This window comes from Vombatus ursinus, unplaced genomic scaffold (genome assembly GCF_900497805.2).
Source record: "Vombatus ursinus unplaced genomic scaffold, bare-nosed wombat genome assembly UNPS02004691.1, whole genome shotgun sequence".
NCBI classification, from domain to species: Eukaryota; Metazoa; Chordata; class Mammalia; order Diprotodontia; family Vombatidae; genus Vombatus; species Vombatus ursinus.
The window spans coordinates 6,525,933-6,549,232 of NW_020944469.1; the positions used below are offsets into that span (position 1 = coordinate 6,525,933).

Here is a 23,300-nt window from a genome sequence, read left to right on the forward strand (position 1 = left end):
GAAGCAGGAGAAAAAGTAGTGTAGACAAGGGAGCTTAAGTAGGGTTGGAGGTCAAAGGAATGCACAAATGCTTTCTGAGGGGCGACTGCTAGTGCCACCCAGATGCTACAGTGGTTGGAGAATCAATCCAATGCTTCCCACTCACCCTGGAGAAGAGCAAAGACACTGTGGCCTATGGGTGAGGTGGGTGGTCCTAGAAGTGTGTGGAACGTGGGTAAACTTAGAGGCTGCAGGCCTAGTCCAACAAATAAATCAGATGAAGGAAAGTTCAATTTGGTAGCAGAGCCAGGATTATAACCTGGGGACTCCTGACTCCTTGTCAAGTTTTCCTTTCTCTTCCCATACTATTCTTGGGGCTAAACAACTTCGGAAAACGAATAGAATAGAATAGAATGCAAGAAAATGCTTTGGGGAAGTAGAAACTGAGATTTTTGAAAGGTGGTTGGACAACCTCCTATAGCCTTAAGAAAGGACTGGAGTTCTCCATAAACTAGAAAAACTCAGTAAAGGGTGCTTGGCACTCAAGTAAGGGATCTTACAAACACCGGAGTGCATAAAGGGAACCTCCATAACTCCCCAAGACAAAAAAAAGAGTTTTAGGAAAGAGGTGGGAGGACTGGGGAGAAGCCTGGGGAACAAGGGTTACTTGTACTTACTAGCTTTGAGGAGAGTGGCAGGAGAGCGGTTTGAGGCTTTTTTAAGGGTTGGTTTTTTGGGGTTTTTTTGATGTGTTTTTAAGTTTTTGTTTGTGGCGGTGGTAAAACAGTGCTCAGTCTGCGGGGCAGGCATAAGCGTGGTGGGCAGCCCAGATTAGATCTAGCACAACTCCAGCATGTAGTTGGAGGATGGAGATCACGCTTAGCAAGTGCATGATCTGGTGGGAGTTACACCAGTAATCGAAAGCCCCCGGCTTCCAGCGCTCAGGCAGCCGTGCCACATTCACCAGCCCTCCCAGAAGTGCCAAGGCCTCCGTTCGAAGATAGCAAGGCAAGGACCCTGGGGCTCCAGTGCCCAGCCCCATCCCCCGGACCGCAAACACCAGCAGGTGGGCAGTGGCCTGCCAACCAAAGGCTCGGAGGCGAGCGACAGTAGAGCGAGCGGTGAGGGCCTGCCAGCCGGCTATGGTGGACAGGAAGGCGTGAGCTACCAGGGCAAGCAGGCGCAGGCGAGGCCAGCAGGCCAGGGTGCAGTGAATCATGGGTAAGGCTCCAAGGCTGTTGGCCAGCCAGACTCCACACATGTCGAGGGCCAGGAGGCGGGTGTAGACGCGGCTGCCTCCGTGGTGGCACATGAAGAGGTGGTAGAGGACAGAACCGGCGAGGGGTGCCAGGCATGCCAAACAGTGGGTGCCGCCCAGCCAGCTGCCCCAGCCCAGCTGGCCCCAGGGGATGGTCAATGGCAGCAGCACCAGGAGGGTCATCAGGGCCATGCCATGGATGTAGATGTTGCCCAGCTCGTTGTGCAGGTAGAAGAGGCTGTACACACAGCCCAGGGTGCCGCTGGTGGGCCGGTATCCCGTCAACACAAACGGGTTGAACTGAAGGTGACAGGGAGAATTGGCCCAGCTCAGCAGGCGCCGGCCGGTCTTCCGAGCCATGGCTGGATGATGTGAGTGTGTCTGGAGGTGGTCGGATCTAGAAGCTGCCACCTCCCAATAGAAGGAATCTAAGTTTTAAATTCTCCCTCTTCCAATGCCCCTCCACCTTCTGCGCAGGCGCACTACTTGGTAGGTGGAGCCAGGGAGGGAGGCTCTCCAACCTGTGGCAGGCTACCAACCTGCTGTGTGCCACTCATTTACCCCATGCCATCCCCTTCTGCAGCACAGCCGGTTAAAGCCAGAATGGGGATGGGTCTGGAACCTTTTTTTTCCTGCTGCCAAGCCTCAAGCTCTTTCCACAGCAGCTCAGTAGTAGTAAGATGGGCTCTCTAATTCTGGATGCCACATTTAAGCAAAGATTTGAATTTGTGCTGTAAGAAATTATTATAGGCCTGGTTTCTGGGAAATCTGAGAAGACTTGTGTGAAGTGATGCGGAGTGATGTGGCAACCAGGAGAACAATTTATACAACAGCAATATTGTATGGAAAAACTTTGAAACAGTATCTCTGATCAGTGCAATTGTCAACCACGATTCCAGAGGCCTCATGATTCAATATGCTACCCACCGCCTGAGAGAGGTGAAGAGCTACCAAGTAGTGCGCCTGCGCAGAAGGCGTACTAGCCATTAGAGGAGTCTAGAACGTAGATTCTGTTTGTTGTGGCGTGGCCATGGCTCAGAGGCCAGGTCTTTGCCTACTGGACTGGGCCAACTTTTCCTCTCACCTGCAGTTCAACCTGTTTGTGATGACAGGATACTGGCCTGCTGGTGATATATTTTGTGAGTGCATGTCCAATGGGGGAATTTGTTTTGCTTGACCATACATGTTTGTAACAGAGTTTTATTTTTCTTTTTTTTCCAAAATGTGTGTGTGTGGGGAGGGGGTGGGAGATTAGGCACATCTTCATGAAAGTAAAATAAAATTTAACTTAAAAGATAAGAAAAATACAATCTCAAAGGATGGGGGGATCAGTTAAGGGAAGCAGGGATGTTTCATTCCAAGAAGAAAAGACCTGGGTTGGGGCACGGGGCAGGGAGAGAAGATCTGATACCTGTGTTCTTGTATCTGGAAGGCTATTGTGTACTATTTTTGATGGAAGAGGGGAGAACTAGGATCAATGGATAGAAGTTTCAGAGGGACATATTTAGGTTTGCTGTCGAAAAGATTTCCTAACAATTAGAGTTGTCTGAAAATGGAATGAGCTGCCTCAGGAGCTCGTGGGGCTCATTTTCAGTGGGGAGTGTCCACAGAGCCTGGATGATCATTTGTTGGAGAATTGCAGGAGGAATTTTTGTTGAAGTACCCTGTATATCAGATGGCCTCTGGAGTCCCTTCCCCTATAGAATGTGTGATTTTTATCTGAACAGTGTGTAATTTGAGCACTTGAAAACCTCCACTGATTGAGAACTCACTACTTTCCAAGACAGCCAACTTCATTTTGGGGTATTTCTAATTGTTAGGGAATTTCCATTTATATTGAACCAAACCCCCACAAAGTTATACCTTGATACCTCTTTTTTTGGGGGGGGGGGAAGGCCATTACTAGTGCTCCTCTCGCTCTACCTCCCAAAGATGCCTTCCATTTAAAAAACAAAACAAAACAAAACAAAATACCAAACCAATAACTTGTCATAAATAAACATAGTAAAGCAAAACAAATCTAGGCACTGGCCATGTCCAAAAATATATGTCTCATCTGGCACTTTGAGTCCTGATTCCAGACCCCACACCTGTCATACAGCAGGTAGCTTTCTTCTGGAGCTGTGGTTGATCACTACATTTGTCATTGTTCTTCCTTCCAATTTCTTTTTCTTTACAATACTGTTATTGTATAAATGGTGCTCCCAGTTCCGTTTACGTTACTATGCATCAGTTCATACCGAAGTCTTCCCAGGACTTCCATGAAATCATTCCCTGCTTTACTTTTTTGCCTTTGACTTTGGAGATATTTTTTCCAAATTGCTTTCCAGAATGACTATACCCAATGAAAGCTCCACCAACAGTCAATTAGTATTCCTGTCCTCCTGCAACCCTACCAACAATTGTCATTTTCTTTTTTGGTCATCTTTACCAATATGATGAGTATGAGGTGGAGCCTCAAAAGTTATTTTGATTTCTATTTGTCTGATTATTTGAAGTATTTCTTTCATAAATCCGTTGATAGCTTGGATTTCTCTTTGAAAACTGCCTGTTCAAATACTGTGACCCTTTGTCATTCTATTGTGGAATGGCTCTTTTTATACATTTGAATCATTTCCTTGACTACTTTATAAGACTTATCAGATGAAATTACCGAAAAAAATTTTCCACTTAATTGGTTCCCTTCCAAAACCTCATTGACTTTGTTTTGTGCAGAAGCTTTTTAATTTTATGTAATTACAGCAGAAGCTCTAGGGCAGGCAGGGGTGGGGAATCTGCTCTAGGGCTGCTATCTAGAGTCTCACAATGGCAAGCTAGGTCCTCAGAGGGTGGCTACTATGTCTCTCCTCAGAATTCGAGGGTTCTCCCTTGAGGGACCATGGGATGGTTTTTTCCTAGTACTATAGCTCATGAGCTCTCATCAGTGTGCTTCTCCCTTCCTGTGCTTTATCAGTAGATAGCAATTATCCAGTCAGGAAGAATTACTTTTTAGAAGTAGGAAGGCATAATAGGAGCAGTCATAACAAAGCATCCTTCCAAGCATGGGGCATATTCTCTTGCAAGTATACACAGAGTCTAGGGGAAGGTGGGCTCAAGCCCACAAGACACAAAGGTAACTCACAGCTCCTGGAAGTCTTTTCCTCCCTTTGTAGGGCCCTTATGAAGTTCTTGATATGTATGGAATAGTTTTATGTTGGGTTCCTTGTAGACTCCTAAAGCTGCCTTTCCTCAGTGTATCTAATTTGTCCTCATATCTCAATACAGATACTGCTTTCATTTGCTTCTCTTCTTTGCTAGGGTAATGATTAGAGGTCCAAATCCTCTGACCTTTTGAAGTTCACAAAGTCCTTGTCTGATCAAGGGGCAAGTAAGGAAGAGACAGAGCCACCCCTTCTCTCCCCACCCCCTTGCCCCAATAAGCAATCCCCTTTCAAGGGCTTGGTTGGAACTGCTGTCTCCTGAATCTCCAATGAAATGCTGCAATCCAAATTGGCTATTTTATGGAAGATCCACGGGGTGTAACAGGATATGCCTATGACAAATGCCTATGACAAATTGATTGATTCAGTAGAGATATTCTAGCCTGACAAAAGTATCAGGGCCAGAGTATCTTCTTAGATACTTTAAGAGGAGTGGGGTGATTCATTAATTCAGTTGGCCCAATTGTCCATTTTATCTGTTCTGCTCCTCTCTATCCCTTGTTTAGTCATAAACTCTTCCCTATCTATAGTTACAAAATATATCTCCTTTATTGTGATTTATTACAAATAACATTCATCAGAAATCAAGTAGTCAATGAACTTGCTGTTTGTGGCTGTGATTTGATCATTTAACAAATATTACTGTGTTTTCAGGGTATCAGGCAGAAATCCAAAGTAGTGACTAGTTCCCTAAACCCAATATAATTACCTAACAAGTTTTTTATAACTTTAGACTATGAGTGAGGAACTTCTGTTCTATTTAGAGGCCCTGACATATGGGAGGAAAATCAATGAAGGATCCCCTAAGTTTTTAAAAAATAGTTCTTAGGTTTTTTTTTTGAGGGGGAAGAAGTGAGCAGGCTAGAGAAAAATAAAACATTTCTTCTTACCTAGCTCTTAAATCTAGAGCATAAAGCCATTCAATAAACTACAACAAATAACAAAAACATACTTTCTACATTATGATCCTTAAGGGAGAAAATCAGAATGGAGTAATGAAAGTGAGGGGATAGAAAATGAGAGAGACTGAAAAGGACACACAGAAGAAATACATGAAAAGGCAGAAGAGTTGGAAGGGCAGAAAAAGAGCAGCAAAAAAAGACAGAAAAAGAGAAATGAACCCTTGGGAAATTCAGACATATTCAGAGAGAGGTTATACAAGTAGAATCGAGGTAGAATGGCTTATGTGGGCCAATTTGAAGATATTCATCCACCACCCTCCCTCCTCCTCCACTGTTCCTTTCCACGTGACTAGGTGTAAACATGAGGGTGCCTACTCCTGGCCATAATGTTTGAAATGGGTGATGGCAAAGAGTTCTTTAATAGGCTATGGATCTCTCTCAGATGCACATGTACACACACGTGTAGGTGAATGTGGGAGGAGAGATAAGAGAGACCTGGGATAGGGAAGCCAAATAGAAGGCTCTTGTGATCATCCAAGTAGGAATTGGTGAGAGCCTGAACCAGGGTAGGAGCAGTGTGAGTAGAGATAAGGGAGATTAGACAAGAGATGCAAAGGAAGAAATGACAAGACTTGGCAACAGTTAGGATGTGTGGAGTGAGTGTGTCCGAGGAGTTGAAGATGATACAAAGGTCATTCGAGTGAGGGACTGTGAGGATGGTAGTGCCCTCCATAGTGATAGAAAAGTTGGAAAGAGGGAAGGGTTTGAGGAGAAAGATAAGAGTTCAGATTGGGACATGCTGACTTTGCGATGCTTCTGGAACATCCAGTCTGAGATATTCAATGGGCCGTTACTGTTATGAGACTGGAGCTCAGGAGGGAGATGACGGACAGATACGTAAATCTATGAAGATGAATAATGAAACAACATCAATTCTAAACATATATGTGCCAAATGGTATGGCATCTAAACTCACAAAGGAAAAGTTAACTAAATTGCCAAAAAGATAAAGGAACACAATAATAGTAGATGACTTTAATATTCCTTTCTCAGGCAAATCTTCTAGAAAGGTAAACAAAACTGAACACAGAGAATTGAATAAACTGCTGGAGAATTTAGAGCTGAAAGACATAATGACATCTTCAAATTGCAACATTAAAGAATATACTCTCTCAGGACCATGTGGTTCCTTTAAAAAAATAGACAATATACTACAGAAACTGTAAATAAATATTAAAAAAAACCAGAAATACTAAAACATCCTTTACAAACAATAGCACAATAAAAATCAATAGAGGGAGACAAGCAAAAAAACCTGACCTAAATCCTGAATAATGAGTGAGTCAAAGAACAAAACATAGGAAAAAATTAATAACTATGTGAAAAACAAAGATAATGATGAGAAAAAACACCAGAAGTTCTGGGATGAAGCAAAGGCAATCCTCAGAGCAAAAATTACATAATTTTTTTTAAAAGAAAAAGAAAACATTAATGAACTGAATGTACAGTTTAAAATAATCAGAAAACCAATGAAGAAAAATAAGCACAAATAAGATCTTGCAAATTAAAGGAAAAACAGATAAATTTGAAAAACAAAGACTATGGAAGTGATCAACAAAACTAAGTGCTAGTTCTTTGGAAAGACTAACAAAATGATAAACCTTTCACGAACTTGATTTTAAAAGGGAGGAAAGTCTAATTAACCAAATTTTCAAAATGAATAAAGTGAAATCATGGCACGGTAGAAATTATATGACAGCAAAACTGAAAATTTAAGAGAAATAGAGGATTATCTACAAAAGTATAAAATACCCAGATGAACAGAACACCAAATAAAGCTCTTATGTAACCAATTTCGGAAAGGGCGACCAAACTAGCTATGAAGGAACTAACAAAGGAGGGGGAAATACCTCTGGTTCAGTTGGATTTAGAAGAGAATTTTATAAAAATTTTAAGGAAATAAGTACCTATACTATTACCAATTGTCCTCAGAAATGGAGGAAGAAAACACTCTACCAAATTCCTTTTATACTAAAATATGACATGTCCAAAAAAGCATTCAATATTTTCAAGTTGGAGTTATACCAGGAATGCAAGGATGATTCAACATCAGTAAAAACAATTAATATAAATTATCATTTGAAAAACATTACCCAAAATCATATTATTAAATCAATGCACGTCAGTCATTAAAAATTTACTAAGCACCTATTTACCTAAGTTACTAAGACCTCCCAGCCTAATGGGAGAGATCACAAGTAAAGCACTGAACACAGTGCTTGGCATGCGGTAGGTGCTATAGATGCTTATTCCCTTCCCTCCCCCGCCCCCCAAGATTACTTCCAGCTGGAGAGTTCATTATCCTGTGATGCGGTCTCATTTACTCCCCTCAACAAACCTTAAACATTGGCAAGGCAAATATTCTTTCTGTTTTGCAGAAAGGGGAACTGAGGCTTAGAAAGGCTAGGTGACTTATCAAAGATCACGCAGCTAGTTAGCATCAAACCCAAGTCTCCTGACTCATAATACAGTGCTTCTTCTATTACCCTGTTTGGTCTTCTCATCAGGGTCATCCTTAAATGATGAAACCCGAAACTTTCTTTGGGAGCACCATGTGCTCCTCACTCATGCCAGACAAGCAGGATACAGCTTTAGGCCCCTTCTGAGCCTGCTTTTTTCATTGCCTTCTCTATATCATGGCTATTCTTTCCCAGGACAGAGAAAAATGATCCCACAGAAATGGAACTTCCTCATTTCTATGCCGCAGGAACTCATATTCATTTTCTGAGCTGTTCATAGCTTCAAAAAGCTAGTTATTGTTAGCACAGACCATTCTTGCAGCCAGAAATGCTCTGGTGTGGATACTCCATCAACCAAATCCCAGTTGTTCTGCCTTGGTGTGAGTGATATCCTGCTGTCCTCACCTCCTGCTAAATTGCTCCAGGGAAAAGGGTCCCCTGGGACTAAACTGCTTCACACAGTATCTTTATTTGTCTTGGAACAAGTCTTTCTCTTCAGAGGTAACAATATTCACAGCTAGCACCCCATAATGCACCCCCGAATGCCCAGGTTACTGAGCGCTCCATTTGAGAGAAGCAATTTTTTTCAAGTTCTCTCATCTCCTTTCATCCAGACTTTTCCTTTTGAGCTTTTTAATTCTTTCCAAGCAATTTGTGGATGACAACAAATAGCTCAATTCTTGCATTAACATCTTTCGAGCATCAGTGTGTATGTGTCTCCCATTGGCATGCTTGTGTGGTCACCTTTGAGATCAATGAGACCAACCTCCTTATTTTTCCAGATAGGAAAACTGAGGCTCAGAGAAGGTGAAGTGACTTAGAGTCCACGAAGAGGACCTCCAGCAGTGAGAAACTCGGCCACACAGCAACTCAGAAGACCACAAATTAACAGTATCTGTTTTATTGTATTTTGATTTATTTTTTAAATATTTCTCAAACACATTTTAATCCAATTCCAGCAGTATTAGGGATATGCAGGCTGCAGTGTCGGCCCTTGACATTTCTGATGTAGTCCAACCCCATCATTTTACAGATGAAGAAACTGAGGCCCAAACACACAGGTGGTCACACACAGCTAGTAAGAATCCAAGTGGAGATTTGAACCCAGGACTTATGATTCTATATCCAAAGGTCATTTTCAACAAACATATTCAAATTTAAAGTGCAATAACTTGAGTCCACCTAGAAGTCGTTTTTTGCACACATAATTGCTGTTGAAATTCACCAAATTTGGGTCCAAGTGGCATGAACATGGAATGGTGGGAAAACTAGTGAATGAGCAGCTAGCAGACCAGACTGTGAGTCTCTCTGTCATTGACTAGCTGTGGGAACACAGATGACTCCCTCAGCCAGTCTGAGCCTCAGTTTTCTCATCTATAAAATGAGAGCATCAGACTAGATAATCACAAAATTCCCTTCCAAGCTTTAACAATCTGAATCTGTGGACCATGAAAAAAATATTTTAAGCATTAAAAAAAAGAAATTTTCAGCAGGAAAGTGTCCAGCTAATCAGGGAAGGGGAAGCATGTACATAGCTGTTACCATGCGACAGGCACTATGCTAAGTGCTTTACAGATATCATTTCATTTGATCCTCACAACTTCCCATTTTACAGATGAGGACAGTGAAACAGACAAAGGTTAAATGACTTACCCAGGGTCTCACAGCTAGTAAATGTCTGAGGCCAAGCTGAACTTGGGTCTTCCAGACTCCAGGCCCAGTACTCTGTGCACTGCAGCACCAACCTAGCTGTCTCTGTAATCAGGCTTCATCCAATCTTTCAAATCTTACCTTACATACCTCTCCAAAAGGTGCACCAGTCAAATGGAACTAATCCTCAATTGCGATCTCTAGCCCACATCCAGCACTCTTCACCTTTTCATGCCATCACTCCAACCTCTACCTGGTGGACTGTTACCTATCCTTTGAGGCCCATCTCAAATGCCCTTTATTCCAGGGATCCCTCCAAAAGAAAGACCTCCTTAGACTTTGCGTGCCACCTTGTATCCTCTCCTGGGGGTCAGCAACAGAGTCTTTTTTATAAATACATTTTTATTCATTTTGTTAAATATTTCCCAATTACATGTAAAAATTTTCAACATTGTTTTTTTTTAAATTTCTCTTCCTCTTTCCCGCCCCTCCCACACCCCTTGAGAAGACAAGGGATATGACATCAATTATTACATGTAAAGCACATTTCTATATTAGCCATGGTGCAAAAAAAGCAAGAAAAAGAAATAAAGTGAGAAAATTATACTTTAGTCTGTACTCGGAGTTCATCACTTCTCTCTCTGGAGGAAGATAGAATATTCATCATGGATCCTTTGGCATTAGAGACAGTCTTCAGAAGGGCTGCCATTATTATAGCACTGGACACAAAAGAACCCAAAACAACCCTGTGAGGACCAGAGAATCCTTGACATTGAGTTCAAAGAGCCTCCTCTAGTCCACCCCCCTCATTTTATAGATGAGGAAACTGAAGGGACTTGGTCAGAGTTGTACAGGAAGTAAAGGACAGCTCAGAGATTTGATTCAATATAAAATCCTCTCTTTGTCTTTTAAAGTCCTTCCTGACTGTTTTTCCAGTGTCCCTGCACCTTCCTCCTCACTGTGCACTTTGTGATCCAGTGACACTGCTGTTGCTTCTGGTACGAGGTGCTTCATCGCATTTTCACTGCATGTCTCTTATGCCCGGACCCCTCTCCCTCCTCATCACCACCTTCTGGCTTCCTTCAAGTCTCAGGTAAAGCCGCACTTCCTACAGAAAACCTTTCCCAATCCACTTTACTCTTAGTGCCTTCCCTCTGAGATAACCCCCAGTATCTCCTGTCTAGAACTCATTTGTACAGTGTTGCTTGTCTCCCCCATGAGAATGTGAGCTCCTTGAGGGCAGGGATTGCCTTTTCCCTCTTTTTTATATCCCCAGTGCTGAGAGCACAGTGCCTGGCATACAGTTGGTGCCTAATAAATGTTTGTCTGACAGACTGACTGAACTCACATCTTCTGATTCTAAATCCTACACTTTTTCAACTGAACCACATAGGTTGCTATTATCCCCATTTTTAAGGTGAATTAAGGGAAGATGATGCGCCAAAGGTCACTTAGCTAGTATGTGGCAAGACTGGGGCTTGAACACAGATCTTCCAAGTCAAAGTTCTGTATTCTTTTTCACTGCACTACCACCATAATCATAATCATAATCACCAGCATTTATGTAACGTCTACTATGTGCCCGTCACTGTACTAACGGCTTTTATAAGTATTATCTCATTTGATCCTCACAAAAACCCTGGGAGGTAGGTGTTACTAATATCCTCATTTTACAGTTGAGGAAACTGAGACAGAGGTTAAGTAACTTGCCCAAGGTCATGCAACTAGTGTCTGAGGATGGATATGAATTTAGGTCTTGCTGATTCCAGGCCCAGTGCTCTAGCCACTGCTCTACCTGTCTACATAGCAAACCAACCCAGCTGAAGTAGCAAGGTATCCTGAGGGATGGAAAAGAAACAGCATGTGGCAGGTGGGTCCAACTACTGGCACCACCTCAACTACCACTTCCCTTTAGACCATGGTGGAAACAGCCCAGATAAAGTCCAACAGCCCCAGAAATTTAAAAAAAAAACAAAAACAAAACAGAAGATAACCTGGCAACTTCCTCTGCAGGTGCTTAAGTCCCTACTTGCTTTAGCAGCCAAGGCTGTGAGAGGCCCAGCAAAAAAGGTCTTGCCCCCAAAGTTCATGATATTGTCATATCAGCCAGTTAATTAACAAGCATTTATTAAGCACTTATTAAACCAGGCACTGTGCTGAGCTGTGGTTACAAAGAAAGGCAAAAATGTGGTCCTGTCAGGCTTCTATTCTAATGGAGAAGACAGCAGGCAAAACACCATGCAGGGAAGATATCTACAATGTAAACAGGAAGTCATTTTAGACTTCCTAGTAGTGGAGGTTGGGAGAATGGGAAAGTCCTCCAGAGAAACGTGAGGTTTTAGCTGAATCTTGAAGGGAGCTAGAAGGTAGTGGTTAGGAGGGAGGGCATTTCACACATGGGAGATCAGGAAAAAGGCACAGAGTCAGGAGACTGAGTATCTTGTATGAGGAGCAACCAAAAAAATGTGTCAATATACGGTAATATCACATGTACATAATGCTTTTATAAGCCATGGTTTATCAGTCTTTTTTATTAAAAATAGCCAAAGTGGGATTTATTGATTCAATAACAAATATATTATATGCAAAGTACTATCCTAGGGACTGGATATTTGATTCTGGAGGTAACAGGGAGCCACTGATGTTTATTGAGCAAGGTAGGTGACATGGTCAGACCTGCCCCTTAGGACAATCACTTTGGCAGCTAAAACTAAAACTAAAACACATGGCAACAGACCTCACAGATGTGAGGTAAATACAAGTGAGGAGTCAAGAATGATGCCATGTTTGCAAGCAGGGGTGACTGGGAGGATGGTGTTACCCTCAACAATAATAGGGAGGGTCAGCTAGGTAGCACTGCAGTGGATAGAGCACCAGCCCTGGTATCAGAAGGACCGGAGTTCAAATCCAGCCTCATATACTATAGCTGTGTGACCTTTGGCAAGTCACTTAACCCTAGTTGCCTCAAAAAAAAAATAATCCAATAATAGGAAAGTCCTGAAGGGGGAGGAAAGCTAACAAGTACTGTTTTGGACATGTTGTGTTTGAGATTTCTACAGGTGATGAAGCAAGGATGGAAGTTGGGAGAGAGGTTAGAGCTGGATAAATAAAACTGAGAATAACATTTTTATTTGCATAGAAAGGAGTGGTTTGCCATTTCCTTTGCCAGCTCATTTTACAGATGAGGAAACTGATGCAAACAGGGTTAGGTGACTTGCCCAGGGTCTGTGCAAAGGTGATAATTAAAGCCACAGTTACCAGTAAGATCACCAGGCAAGATAGTATGTGGGGAAAAGAAAAGAAAGCTCAGGAAAGAGCCTAGGTGAGCACTCAGTTAGTGGACAAGACCCAAAGGACCAATGAAGGAGGCAGAGGAGGAGTACGACAGGAAGGAGAAACAGGAGAGAGCCGTGTCTCAAAAACCCAGAGATAAGAGAGTAATCAGAGGAGAGGGTGACTGACAGATAAGAGAGCCTGAGGATTGCGAGAAAGGCTTTTGATTGGGCAATTAAAAGAGCAACTGTAACTTTGGAGAAAGGAGTTTCAGTTGAATAATGAAAATGGAAGTTAGACTGGAGAGGGTTCAACATCAGAAACTGGTATGGTTCTATCAGTGGAAATGGCATGAAAGAAGATGCACTGTTGTCTGCTTTTGTGCTAATTCCATCTGGTTTGCTGCTGAAATCTCCTGTATGTGGAGTCTGTCTCAATTGGAACGTCAGTTACTACGAGCTCCTTGAGCGCAGGGGCAATCTGGCTTTTCTATTCGGATCCCCAGTGCTTTACATATATTAAGAGCTTAACAAATGTTCACTCATTCATAGCTCCTCCGGTCCCTAGGATAAGATACCACACATTGAGGTCCTTTCCTGAACTAAACTGCTAAGCATTCAAACTCTACTTCAGAGAGCGCAACTCCAAGGAGCTGGCCATGTTGTTTAAATGCAAAACATACGCTTGCCAAAAAGACCATTTTGTGGAGAACTCGCACAGGGCAAATGTTCACATGGTGGTCAGAAGAAGTGATACGAGGACACTCTCAAGGTCTCTCTGAAGAACTCTGGAATTGATTGTGACATGGAAGACACTGGCACAGGACCGCTCAGCGTGGCATGCCCTCGTCAGAGAAGGTGCCGTGTTCTATGAGCAAAGCAGAATTGAAGTAGCTCAAAAGAAACTCGAGATGCGCAAATTAAAAGAATCCGCCCCAAAGGTTCACACAGACTGTTTGTACTCGACCTGTGGTAGCATACTCCAAGCTCATATTGGTCTGATCAGTCACAGTTGGACACACTAAAACTAGACTCTAGCATAGTGATGTCATTTTGGTCATCTTCGAGAACAAAGGACAACAAGCATCCTACTTGTTATTGAATCAATAAATTCCATTTTGACTGTTTTTAATAAAAATAAAAAGACTGCTAAACCATGCATTACGTACACGTGTTATTACCATTACTGAAGCACTGACCCCTTGTTCTCTTTCCAGCCCCTTAAGGTGGACATTCCCCAAGGCTCTCTCCTTTGCCTTCTTCTCTTTTCAATCTCTCCCTTGGCAAATATCAATCACTCTCAAGGCTCCAACTACCACCTCCAGGCCTATTCTTTCACCTGAGCTCTAGGCTACCTCTACAACTGCCTATAAGGCATCTCTACCTAAATATCCCAAAGACATCTCAAACACATTTCCCCCAATAGAGCTCCTCTTTCTGGTCTTTACCTCTTCTGTCTTCCATGATGCTTTCCACCCACTTTTCCCTATTTGAGACCTTGCAACTGTCTTTGATTCTTCCCTTCCCTTCCCAATACCCTTCATAACCAAACACTGGTAACATACCAGGTCTAATTGATCCTATCTCTGATTTCTGTAATCTGTTCCCTCCCTCCCCCCTCCACCTTCCTACTACTATCATGGTAGGACTGGTTGTCATCATCACCTATCTTCCTAGAATCTTCACAGGATCAGAGCTCTAGAGATGGCAGGGAGCTTTAAAATCATGTATCACCCCACATTTTAGAGGAGAGGAAACTGAGGCTCACAAAGGGATAGTGATTTGTCCAAGGTCATATAGATAGTAAGGAGCAAAACCAGAATTCAACCCCAACCCCCATACTCTGATTTTACTACACCCCAATGCCTCCCTAGTTTTCAAGACCTTTCTTCAAACTCATCCTCCTTAAGTGGACTTGGCCAGGAATCTGGGAACTTCAAGTTGGTTATATGCTGTACATCAAAGAAAGAGAGGCTCAACAAACCAGAGAACCAGTGAGATTCCAGTAAAAACCAGTAAAGTGTATGTCCTGCACCTTGATAGAAAGGTGGTGAACTACAGGTACAGAATGAGGCATACACTGTCAGAAATGTGCATTTGTTTTAATTGCCTGTACTTCTTTGTTACAAGGAAAGATATAAGAAAGGTGATGGAGAAGGTGCAAATCACTGGGAAATGCTAGTGGTGAAAAAAAGAACATCAATGAAACATTTTAAAGGTATATCACCTAGTTCAACTCTCACACTTTACAGATGAGAAAAGTGAGACCCAGAGCAGCAGTATACTTATTTGGAGAGTCATTTTCTCATGTAGCTTTTTCTTTAAAAAATCAAATTCATTGCTTTATATTATTGTTTGATTGCATTATGCCAATATAAATTGACTCCCCCACTTGAACTTGTTACGTCTCCTAAAGAAAGCTATGTTTAGATTGGATACTAGGGAAAATGTCCCAATGGTGAGATCTATTAGACTGTGAAATTGCCTCTCACTAGAAGCAATAGCAACTTTGTCTGGGTCATTTAAAAGGGGCCACACAGAACACTAGAAAATGAGCTGGCTGGAAAAAAAAAAACATCATTAGCAACTGGGCTATGACCTCTTCAGTTTTTCTGTTTCTCATTTTCATGATCCTCTACTGTGATGGTCGTTTCTTTCACGGGGAAGTTGTTCATTTTCTTGGAGATGGCACACTATTTCTTCAAAAAGGAACCCGTTTGCTCGTGTCTTTTTCATTATTCATAGGAGCTTCCCATTAGAATAGGTGGTTGGCTGAGCCCCACCCAGATGCCAATTGGCAGCCCCGCCACTCTCTCACCCTCCTTGATGAACACTGTCGCAGACAACACAGCCATCTGGCAGTGAGGAGAGAAACCGCGTAAAAATGAGATATGCGTGTGTAAATACAAAATTGATGAATGAAACCCTGAAAGCTTAGATGAAAGTAAAGCAGAACAGACAGGTAAATCATTCTGATACTTGTGTTAGTGCTGAAATTATGTTCCTCTACTTTCTATTTTTTTCTGCTGACAGCAGGGGCAGGTGACAAAAAATACTTTCAATTTTGCTGCTGACACAAATTCTGGGCCAGGGGAAAGCAGTTTCACTTGTGTTGCTGAGAAAGCAAACTGCCCTTGGGAGGAAAGGGAAGCATGCTACAAGATTGGCCCATTTACAGTAGAATCCGTGGTCTGTGTTTAAATGAGAGAAAGATGGTTTCAGGAGGAAATGAAAAACTATAACAACAACCCTAGACCTCTAAAAGATGTAAAAGACAGTTAACATAAGCCTCAACTCCCTTTGTTTCATTATTTTTTTTTATAATTATCTCCCTCTTTCCCCTAATATTTGCCTCTATATTGAGTTTTGGAGGGGAATTATCTTACCATCCCCAGTAGGCTCCATTAATCTTTGAGTCTCACCTCCATTTACTAAACAACAGTGACTTGCTCTCCCCTAGTTACACAGCAAGGAGAGGCTAAGCAAATGGGAACTGCAATGTGCAGACATCCACCCCTTCCACTGTTCTAGTCAAGTACTCTTATCTCAGTAGCACTTGCTGCAACAAACTGAATACTTACAATTCAAAATAGTGGACACTTTGAAATATGACTGCACACAGACACAGCAGCTCCAAACTGTAGGGAGCTCAGATGTCATTTGGCACATACCCGAACATAATTCCCGTCCTCAGATAGAGACAACAAGTGGTCTTCTAGCCTTGACATGAAGGCTTCCAGGGAAGGTCTAAGTAAGGTGAATTTTAGTGTGTGTAAAGTGGATTTTTTGTTATTCTTTCTTAGCGTTTTCTTCCCAGGATCCATAGCCGTAACAATTTCTACTTCCCAGGTGTTAGATATGAGTTCTCACGATCATGGTTGAAAACAGTTTCTACTGTATAGTCACGGTAGATATAGGGGCGAAGTGATGTAAAATTGTGAGGCTATTGCTGGCAATATGCCTTTTTTGTCTGTTGCCCAATAAAGTGGGCACTGGTCAGTGTGTGGGCACCCTCTTAGGGGTGAATTCACAGGCTGGAATGCTGTGCGTACCTTGATCAGGCCCCATCAAGGCTTGGGAGGGGGAATCTGTGTGTTTGCCTCAACCTGCTCCCATTGAGGCTTGAGGGGGTTTAGGAGAGTGCACAAGTTGTTCCTCTCTCGATTGACCCCATCGAAGTGGGGTTATTGCCCCTCCTTCACGCTGGTCCCTGCGAGAAGGGTTGTTAGGGAATGCTGTAGGAGTTGGTACTCCCATTATCAGCAAACTCCCTTTGAGAAGACTAGACTAGAATAAAGTAAGCTTATTTAACCCCTCATTATGACTCCATTCCTGTATCCCTGTTTGACTGGATCAAAAGCCAACCCGCTAGCGAGAGAGGTGCTAGAAGGCCTCCTGTGTCTCCTACCTAAGAAATGGCATAGTTGGTGTGTTTACTTGTCCAACAGAAGGGGAACCCATGAGCCCCCAAGGCAGCCCAGTGTACCTGTGGGTAATCTAATTATTGGAAAGTTTTTCCTCACCTCAAACCGAACTCTGCCCCTATGAGAATTCTACCTATTGCTTCTAGAGCTTGCCTGATTTTAACCCCTCTTCTCCAGGAAGCTCTACAAATACTCGAACACATCCTCTTTTATACAGGTTAAACATATCCATTTCCTTCTATTAATCCTTATATAGCATCATCTTCAGGCCTTTTTCAAGAGTAGGTGCCTTTCTTTGGCTATTCTCTAGCTTATCAAGGGCCTTCCCAAATGTGGTGCCCAGAACTGCACAGAATATGATAGTAGTGGTCTGACCTACAGCAGGACTATCACCTCCCTATCTTAGATCATGCTTCTTTTTTAAATTAAATTCTATTTTTTTTCAATCAGTGAAAATCTACCTTCTCTCCCTCCAAACTCCACTGAGAAAGACAAACAAAACTTCTCTTACAAACATGCACACTCAAGCAATACAAATTCCCACAATGACCACATATAAAAAGAAATGCATTCTGAGTCCTTAGCCTCAATATCAGGAGGTAGGTGGCATGTTTAATCAGGAGGCCTCCAGAATCATGGCTGGTCAGTGTGATGATCAGAGTTCTTAAATATTTCAAAGTTGTTTCTCTTTACAATATTATTCTCATTGTATAAATTGTTTTCTTGGTTCTACTCAGTTCACTCTGCATTGATTCATACATGTCTTCTCTTGTTTCTCTGAAACCATCCCCTTCGTCTTTTCTTATAGCACAAGAGTATTCCATCACATTCACGTACCACATACTTGTTCAACCATTCCCCCATTGTTGGGCACCTCCTCAGCTTCCAATTCTTTGCCACTGCAAAGAAAGCTGCTTAAAGTTTTATATAACCTTAGAGTTTATTTTGCTTAAGACTAATCCTTTCCATAAATTCATCCTCCATCTTATTCCCCTTTCTCCCTTCTCCTCTCTCCCTGCTGAGTGAAAATGTATTTCTGTACCCAACTGTGTGTATGTATTCTTCCTTCCTTTGACCAGTGAGAATAAGGTTCAAGTATTAGCTGGAACCCTTTCCTCCTAATTAATTATCAACTTTCTACTTGCATATCTTAGTTATGTGACATAAACTTTCCTCACCTCCCTCTCCCTTTCCTTTATTTCTCCCTTTCCACTCTTCTTTGAAGACCATCAAGACATAACAGAACCACTTCCAGGTGTTTTGTCTAATTAGACTCCATGAGCCCTAATGATTATGGAGTTCAGAGGAGGACACATGTATCATCCCTCCCATTAGAATGAAAGCACTTTTGCCTGTTCAGTCCTTGATAATTGTTCTTTCTTGTTTACCTTTTTAATGTTTCTCTTGACTCGTGTTTACACTTCAAAGTTTCTACATAGCTCTGGTCTTTTCATGAAGAATGCTTAGAAGTTCTCTATTCCATTAAAGATCCATTTTCTACCTATAGGATTATAGTCAGGGTCACTGCTTACTCTTGGCTGTAAATCCATCTTTTGCCTTCTGGAATATTGTATTCCAAGCTCTCTGCTCCTTTAAAGAGGTAACTGTTAAATAGTGTGTGGTTCTGACTCTGGACTCCCTGGTACCTGATTTTTTTCCTTTGGTTGCTTGTGTCATTTTTTTTCTTTGACCTGGAAGTTCTGCATTTAGGCTATAATGTTCCTGGTAGCTTTCATTTTGGGGTTCCTTTCAGGAAGTAACGAGTGGGTTCTTTCTACTTCCACATTGTCCTTTGGTCCTAAAAAATCTAAGCAGTTTTCTTTTTAAGATTTTTAGAAATTTGTTGTCTAGTCTCTTTGGTCACGGATTTCAGATCCAATGATTCTTAAATTGTGTCTCCTTGATCTACTTTCTAGATCATTTTTTTTTTGCTTTAAGATACCTTACTCTTTTGACTTTTAAAAATATTTCTTGTTTCACGTAGTCATTATCTTCCATTTGGTCCATTATAACTTTCAGAGAGTTTGTTGTTGTGTATCCCTTGAACCAAGCTGTTAATTCCTTTTCCATTTCTTTCTTCCATAGTTCTCATTTGTTTTCCAATTTTTCCTCTAGTGATCTTATTTCACTCATAAAAAAATACTTTAAACTCTTTAAAAAGAAACTCTTACTTCATCTGCTCTAGGAATTGTAGTGGAACTTGTGACCAAGATATATTTTAATTTCAGGCTTTGCTTGTAGATGGTATGGAGTTTGTGTCTTGAGCGTCTCTGCCACCATCATAGCTTTTAATGGTGTGATTCCTTTATTGTTTGCTCATTCTTTCAGCCTACTTCCTAACTTTGGCAGTTTATGTTAGGGCCAGGCTCTGCACATTTCTGGAGGGTATATCTGGGTTGAGCTTGGGTGTTCTTTAGTTCTGCTGCTGCTTTCTTGAGGTGCTAAATGTTGTGTTATTCCAGGATCTCAAGGACAGTTCAGACTAGGGATCTGTAAATTTTCAGTGCTTTCAAAGCAGTGTGATCCAGGATAAAGTCTGATCACTGCCCTCCTGGTCTGAACTCTACAAATTCCTGATCTGGGTTTGGATCTGAGCAACACATGTATGGATTTGTCTCTCGTCAGAGTTCCAGTGAACTGCTGCTGAATGCGCTGCTGATTTTTGGAGACAGAACTGCAGGTTCCCCTTTGGTTTGAAATTCCTTGCCCTGGTTATTCCACTGCAGGCTTCTCACCTGTCGAAAGGCTGGAATTGAGGCCCTTTCTGCTCCATTCTTGGAGTCAGAGCCACACAACTACTATTTGCTTCTGAACTTTTCCTTTGCCCAGCACACAGCCAAGGTTGTAATGGAAAAATAAAATACATAAAAGAAAGAAATGTTATTACATGCTTTTAAAATTGCTTCTTGCTTCATAAAATGATCAATTCTTGACAGTTAGTAATTAAACATTTATTAAACACCTACCATGTACCAGGCACTGTGCCAACTATGGGAATACAAAAACTAAAAGACAGTCCCTGCTCTTGAAGATCTTAAAATTTAATGGAGGAGACAACATGCAGTTAACTATGTACAAACAGGCTATGTTAAGATAACAGGATTAAATAGGAAATAATCAATAGAGGGAGGACATTAGAATAAAAAGAGATCAGGGAAGGCTTCCCGTGGAAGGTAGAATTATTTTACCTAGGACTTGAAGAATTCAGGGAAGTCAAGAGGCAGAAATGAGGACTGTGAGCATTCCAGGCATTCAAGATAGCCAGAGAAAATGCCAAGAGTAGGGAGACAGTGTTCTGTTTGAGGAACAACAAACAGTTTCACTGGATCAAAGGGCATGTGGGATAGGTATAAAAAGACTGGAAAGGGGGAGGGGCAGGTGATGAAATGCTCCGAATGCCCGACAGAGGATTTTGTATTTCAATTTAGAGGTAATAGGGAGTGCCACTGGAGCTTATTGAGTAGAGAAACAACACAGTCATAACTACACTTTAGGAAAATCACCGACAGTTGAGTGGAGTGGGGAGAGACTTGTGGCAGTAGCCATGTCGTATCTGGGAAGGCTGTTTGGCACTTAAGAAAATTTAGGTTCAGTAGGAAGTAAACTACCTTTACTGAGAGTCACTGGAGTATAAAGGAGAGAGCACTGAACCTGGAATAAGACCACTTATGAGTTACTGGTCTTCCATTTTCTAATTACAGGGTCTTGGGCAAAGTCACTTGACATTTCTGAACCTTCATTTCCTTCTCTTTAAAATGAAGATGATAATTCCACCTCCTACAAGAAGTCTACCTATCAATGTCCTACTTACTCCACATGGTCACTGGGAAGAAAATACTTTGTAAGTCATAAAGCATTATGTAAAATTAGTTATTATTATGTCAAATCACTTCAAACTTGTCAATTAAAATGGTCATGGGTTTCAAGTGGGAGAAGAGACCATGACTAGTGTCCTCAGACCTTAATACTGAACATGGTACCTGACTGCTCACCAGAACTCACATACTCTCTGGCCAGCCCTGTCTAAATGTTCCTTAAACCTATAACTACAACTTTTGGGCTCCACTGCAGTCTTTGGGGTGATTACATTCTAGTGGCAGACACATGTGCCTACCCCAAACTCTCCAATTGAATAATGGGAATCTAAGGGCAATGGAAAATTGAGACTGAAACTTCTAGGTTGAAGAGTCATAGAAGACCAGTGTAGCTTAGAGCAAACAATATGAGAGGAATGAAAAGACACACATGGAGTGGGTTATCTGAAGCTAAGCGGTGTAAAGATGTGTGTGTCCTATAACATGCTGAGAAACATGGAACTAAGGAAGAAGAATGTACTGAGACCATCAGATGCCAGCAGACCTACCATATGCTAAGGCAGTAAGAGAATAGACAGACCCAAGAAGAGATTGCAAAGGTCAAAAGCATACACAATTCCATTCATGAATGCAGAGACTTCACATATTAACGTGTGAATTTGCAGGATTGTGAGTAGAACCTCTGGGAAGGTAAATGGAGCTCAGCAGGGAGGGTCTCTTTCCCCAACTGTTTCATCAGTGTCTCAGATACCAAGTCTCTCTCTGTTCTTTACTGCCTTTAATAATACTCTTCTATGTTTATTTCTTTGTTAGCCTCAGTGCTTACAGGTGGCCATTAAAGAGATTTGAACCAGCTTCTCATTCATCCAGGAAGAACTCTAGATGGTCATCCACAGAGTTTCTTATTAAAAAGAAGTCCCTAAAATTGAACCCATTCTGTCTGAGAGCAGGGCCTGACACTCAAGTCACTAAAATTACAAAATCCTCACCATCTTTCATGTCCATAAGCATCTCAATAATTGCCGGCATACCCTGATGTTCTGTGACTTAACAATGTGGGTACCACTTGTACTGATGGCTCACTGTCTTTATGCCTACCATCTGGTCTTCCTCAGTTGCTGTGGGCGAAACATTTCTCACTTTTGCAGCTAACCTCAGTATGGTCTTTTCCAAATGAGGCAGAGCAGTGCTTACACTACATTCCACCGCTGAGTCTGTATTCAAAGTCCTTCTAGCTCTGAAAGATCTGACAGAGCGTACTGTCTTTCAACAAAGTTTTGGGGAATCCAAGGTTGCTTCCACACCACCATCAGGCACTGGAATAAGAGTGTAGTGGAGGGTGTTTATAAATGGGCGTGCAAATATCTATTCTACTCTACTTGCTTCTTATTTATCAAAGGGCTACAAGCAATTTTTCTTAGATCTGTGACTTTTTGTTTCCATGAGAAAAAGTCTCCACTGATATTCACATCTTCAACTCATTAGAGTATTCTATTCAAAATTTTCTCCTTTTGTTTTCTTTGGAGTACTGCATAAAAGCGACAGGATCTCTGAGAGTCACAGTATAGCCAAATAAACTAATCACACAAAGAACAACCAGTCTGTGGAATTTTGCAGGCAGTATGATAACCTCATTTCTAACAGTTCAATAATTTCTTGCATAACATTTATGCAACCAACTCATTTTACAGCTCAGTAATTTCTGAGTTTATTAAAATAGACCTTGTCTGAATGCATTGGGTGAAATTGGTGTATACTATAAAAATATACCATGTCAGCTTATGTAAATGTTAACCTCTTTAGTGAAAGTAGTATTTATACATTTCTTTACTTGTTAATCTGAAGAATGAAAGTTGGCTTTTCTAAGACCAAAAAATGAAGATAATTCTTCACAAGTGAATGTTTCAGATCAGTAACAATTACACCTCCACAAATGTGTACTCAGATGCCTTGTCACTGAATGGCCATGACCCTGAAATCTCAGATCCTATGTTAATGGAACACAAACAGTGGCTGATTATGCCAAACTAGAAAGGTTGAGCGTACCATCTTGGTCACAGCCTGTATTTGCTGTCCAGTTGACCAGCCTGAGTGTAGAGAGCCTCATCACTCATCACCATTACATTGGTCCCTAGAGGATAAATTCTTCTGTCATGGCAGGCCATGAAACAGACAACAGTACAAAATGGTCTTCAGTTCCAAGGCAGCCTCCTCTTGCCTTGGCAGTGACAGTGGAAGGAGGCCAAGAGGAAGGCAAACATGTTAAATAAGAGTCACAGTT

The 23,300-nt window shown here is 41.7% G+C and overlaps 1 protein-coding gene across 3 annotated transcripts; it reads right to left on the minus strand.

Annotated features, from left to right (window-relative positions):
* Positions 1-769: 769 nt before the first annotated feature.
* Positions 770-1,597, minus strand: LOC114025822 (progestin and adipoQ receptor family member 4-like). 3 transcript variants are annotated; one of them, XM_027839374.1, is made up of 2 exons: positions 1,439-1,597; positions 770-1,216 (listed from the first exon to the last, which is right to left on the minus strand). In XM_027839374.1, the coding sequence occupies exons 1-2, from the start codon at positions 1,595-1,597 to the stop codon at positions 770-772; spliced, it is 606 nt and encodes a 201-aa protein (XP_027695175.1). The 3 variants fall into 3 exon arrangements, with proteins under 3 accessions (XP_027695175.1, XP_027695174.1, XP_027695173.1); XM_027839373.1 differs by having other exon boundaries at positions 770-1,316; positions 1,434-1,597; XM_027839372.1 differs by having other exon boundaries at positions 770-1,597.
* Between the last annotated feature and the right edge of the window lie 21,703 nt (positions 1,598-23,300).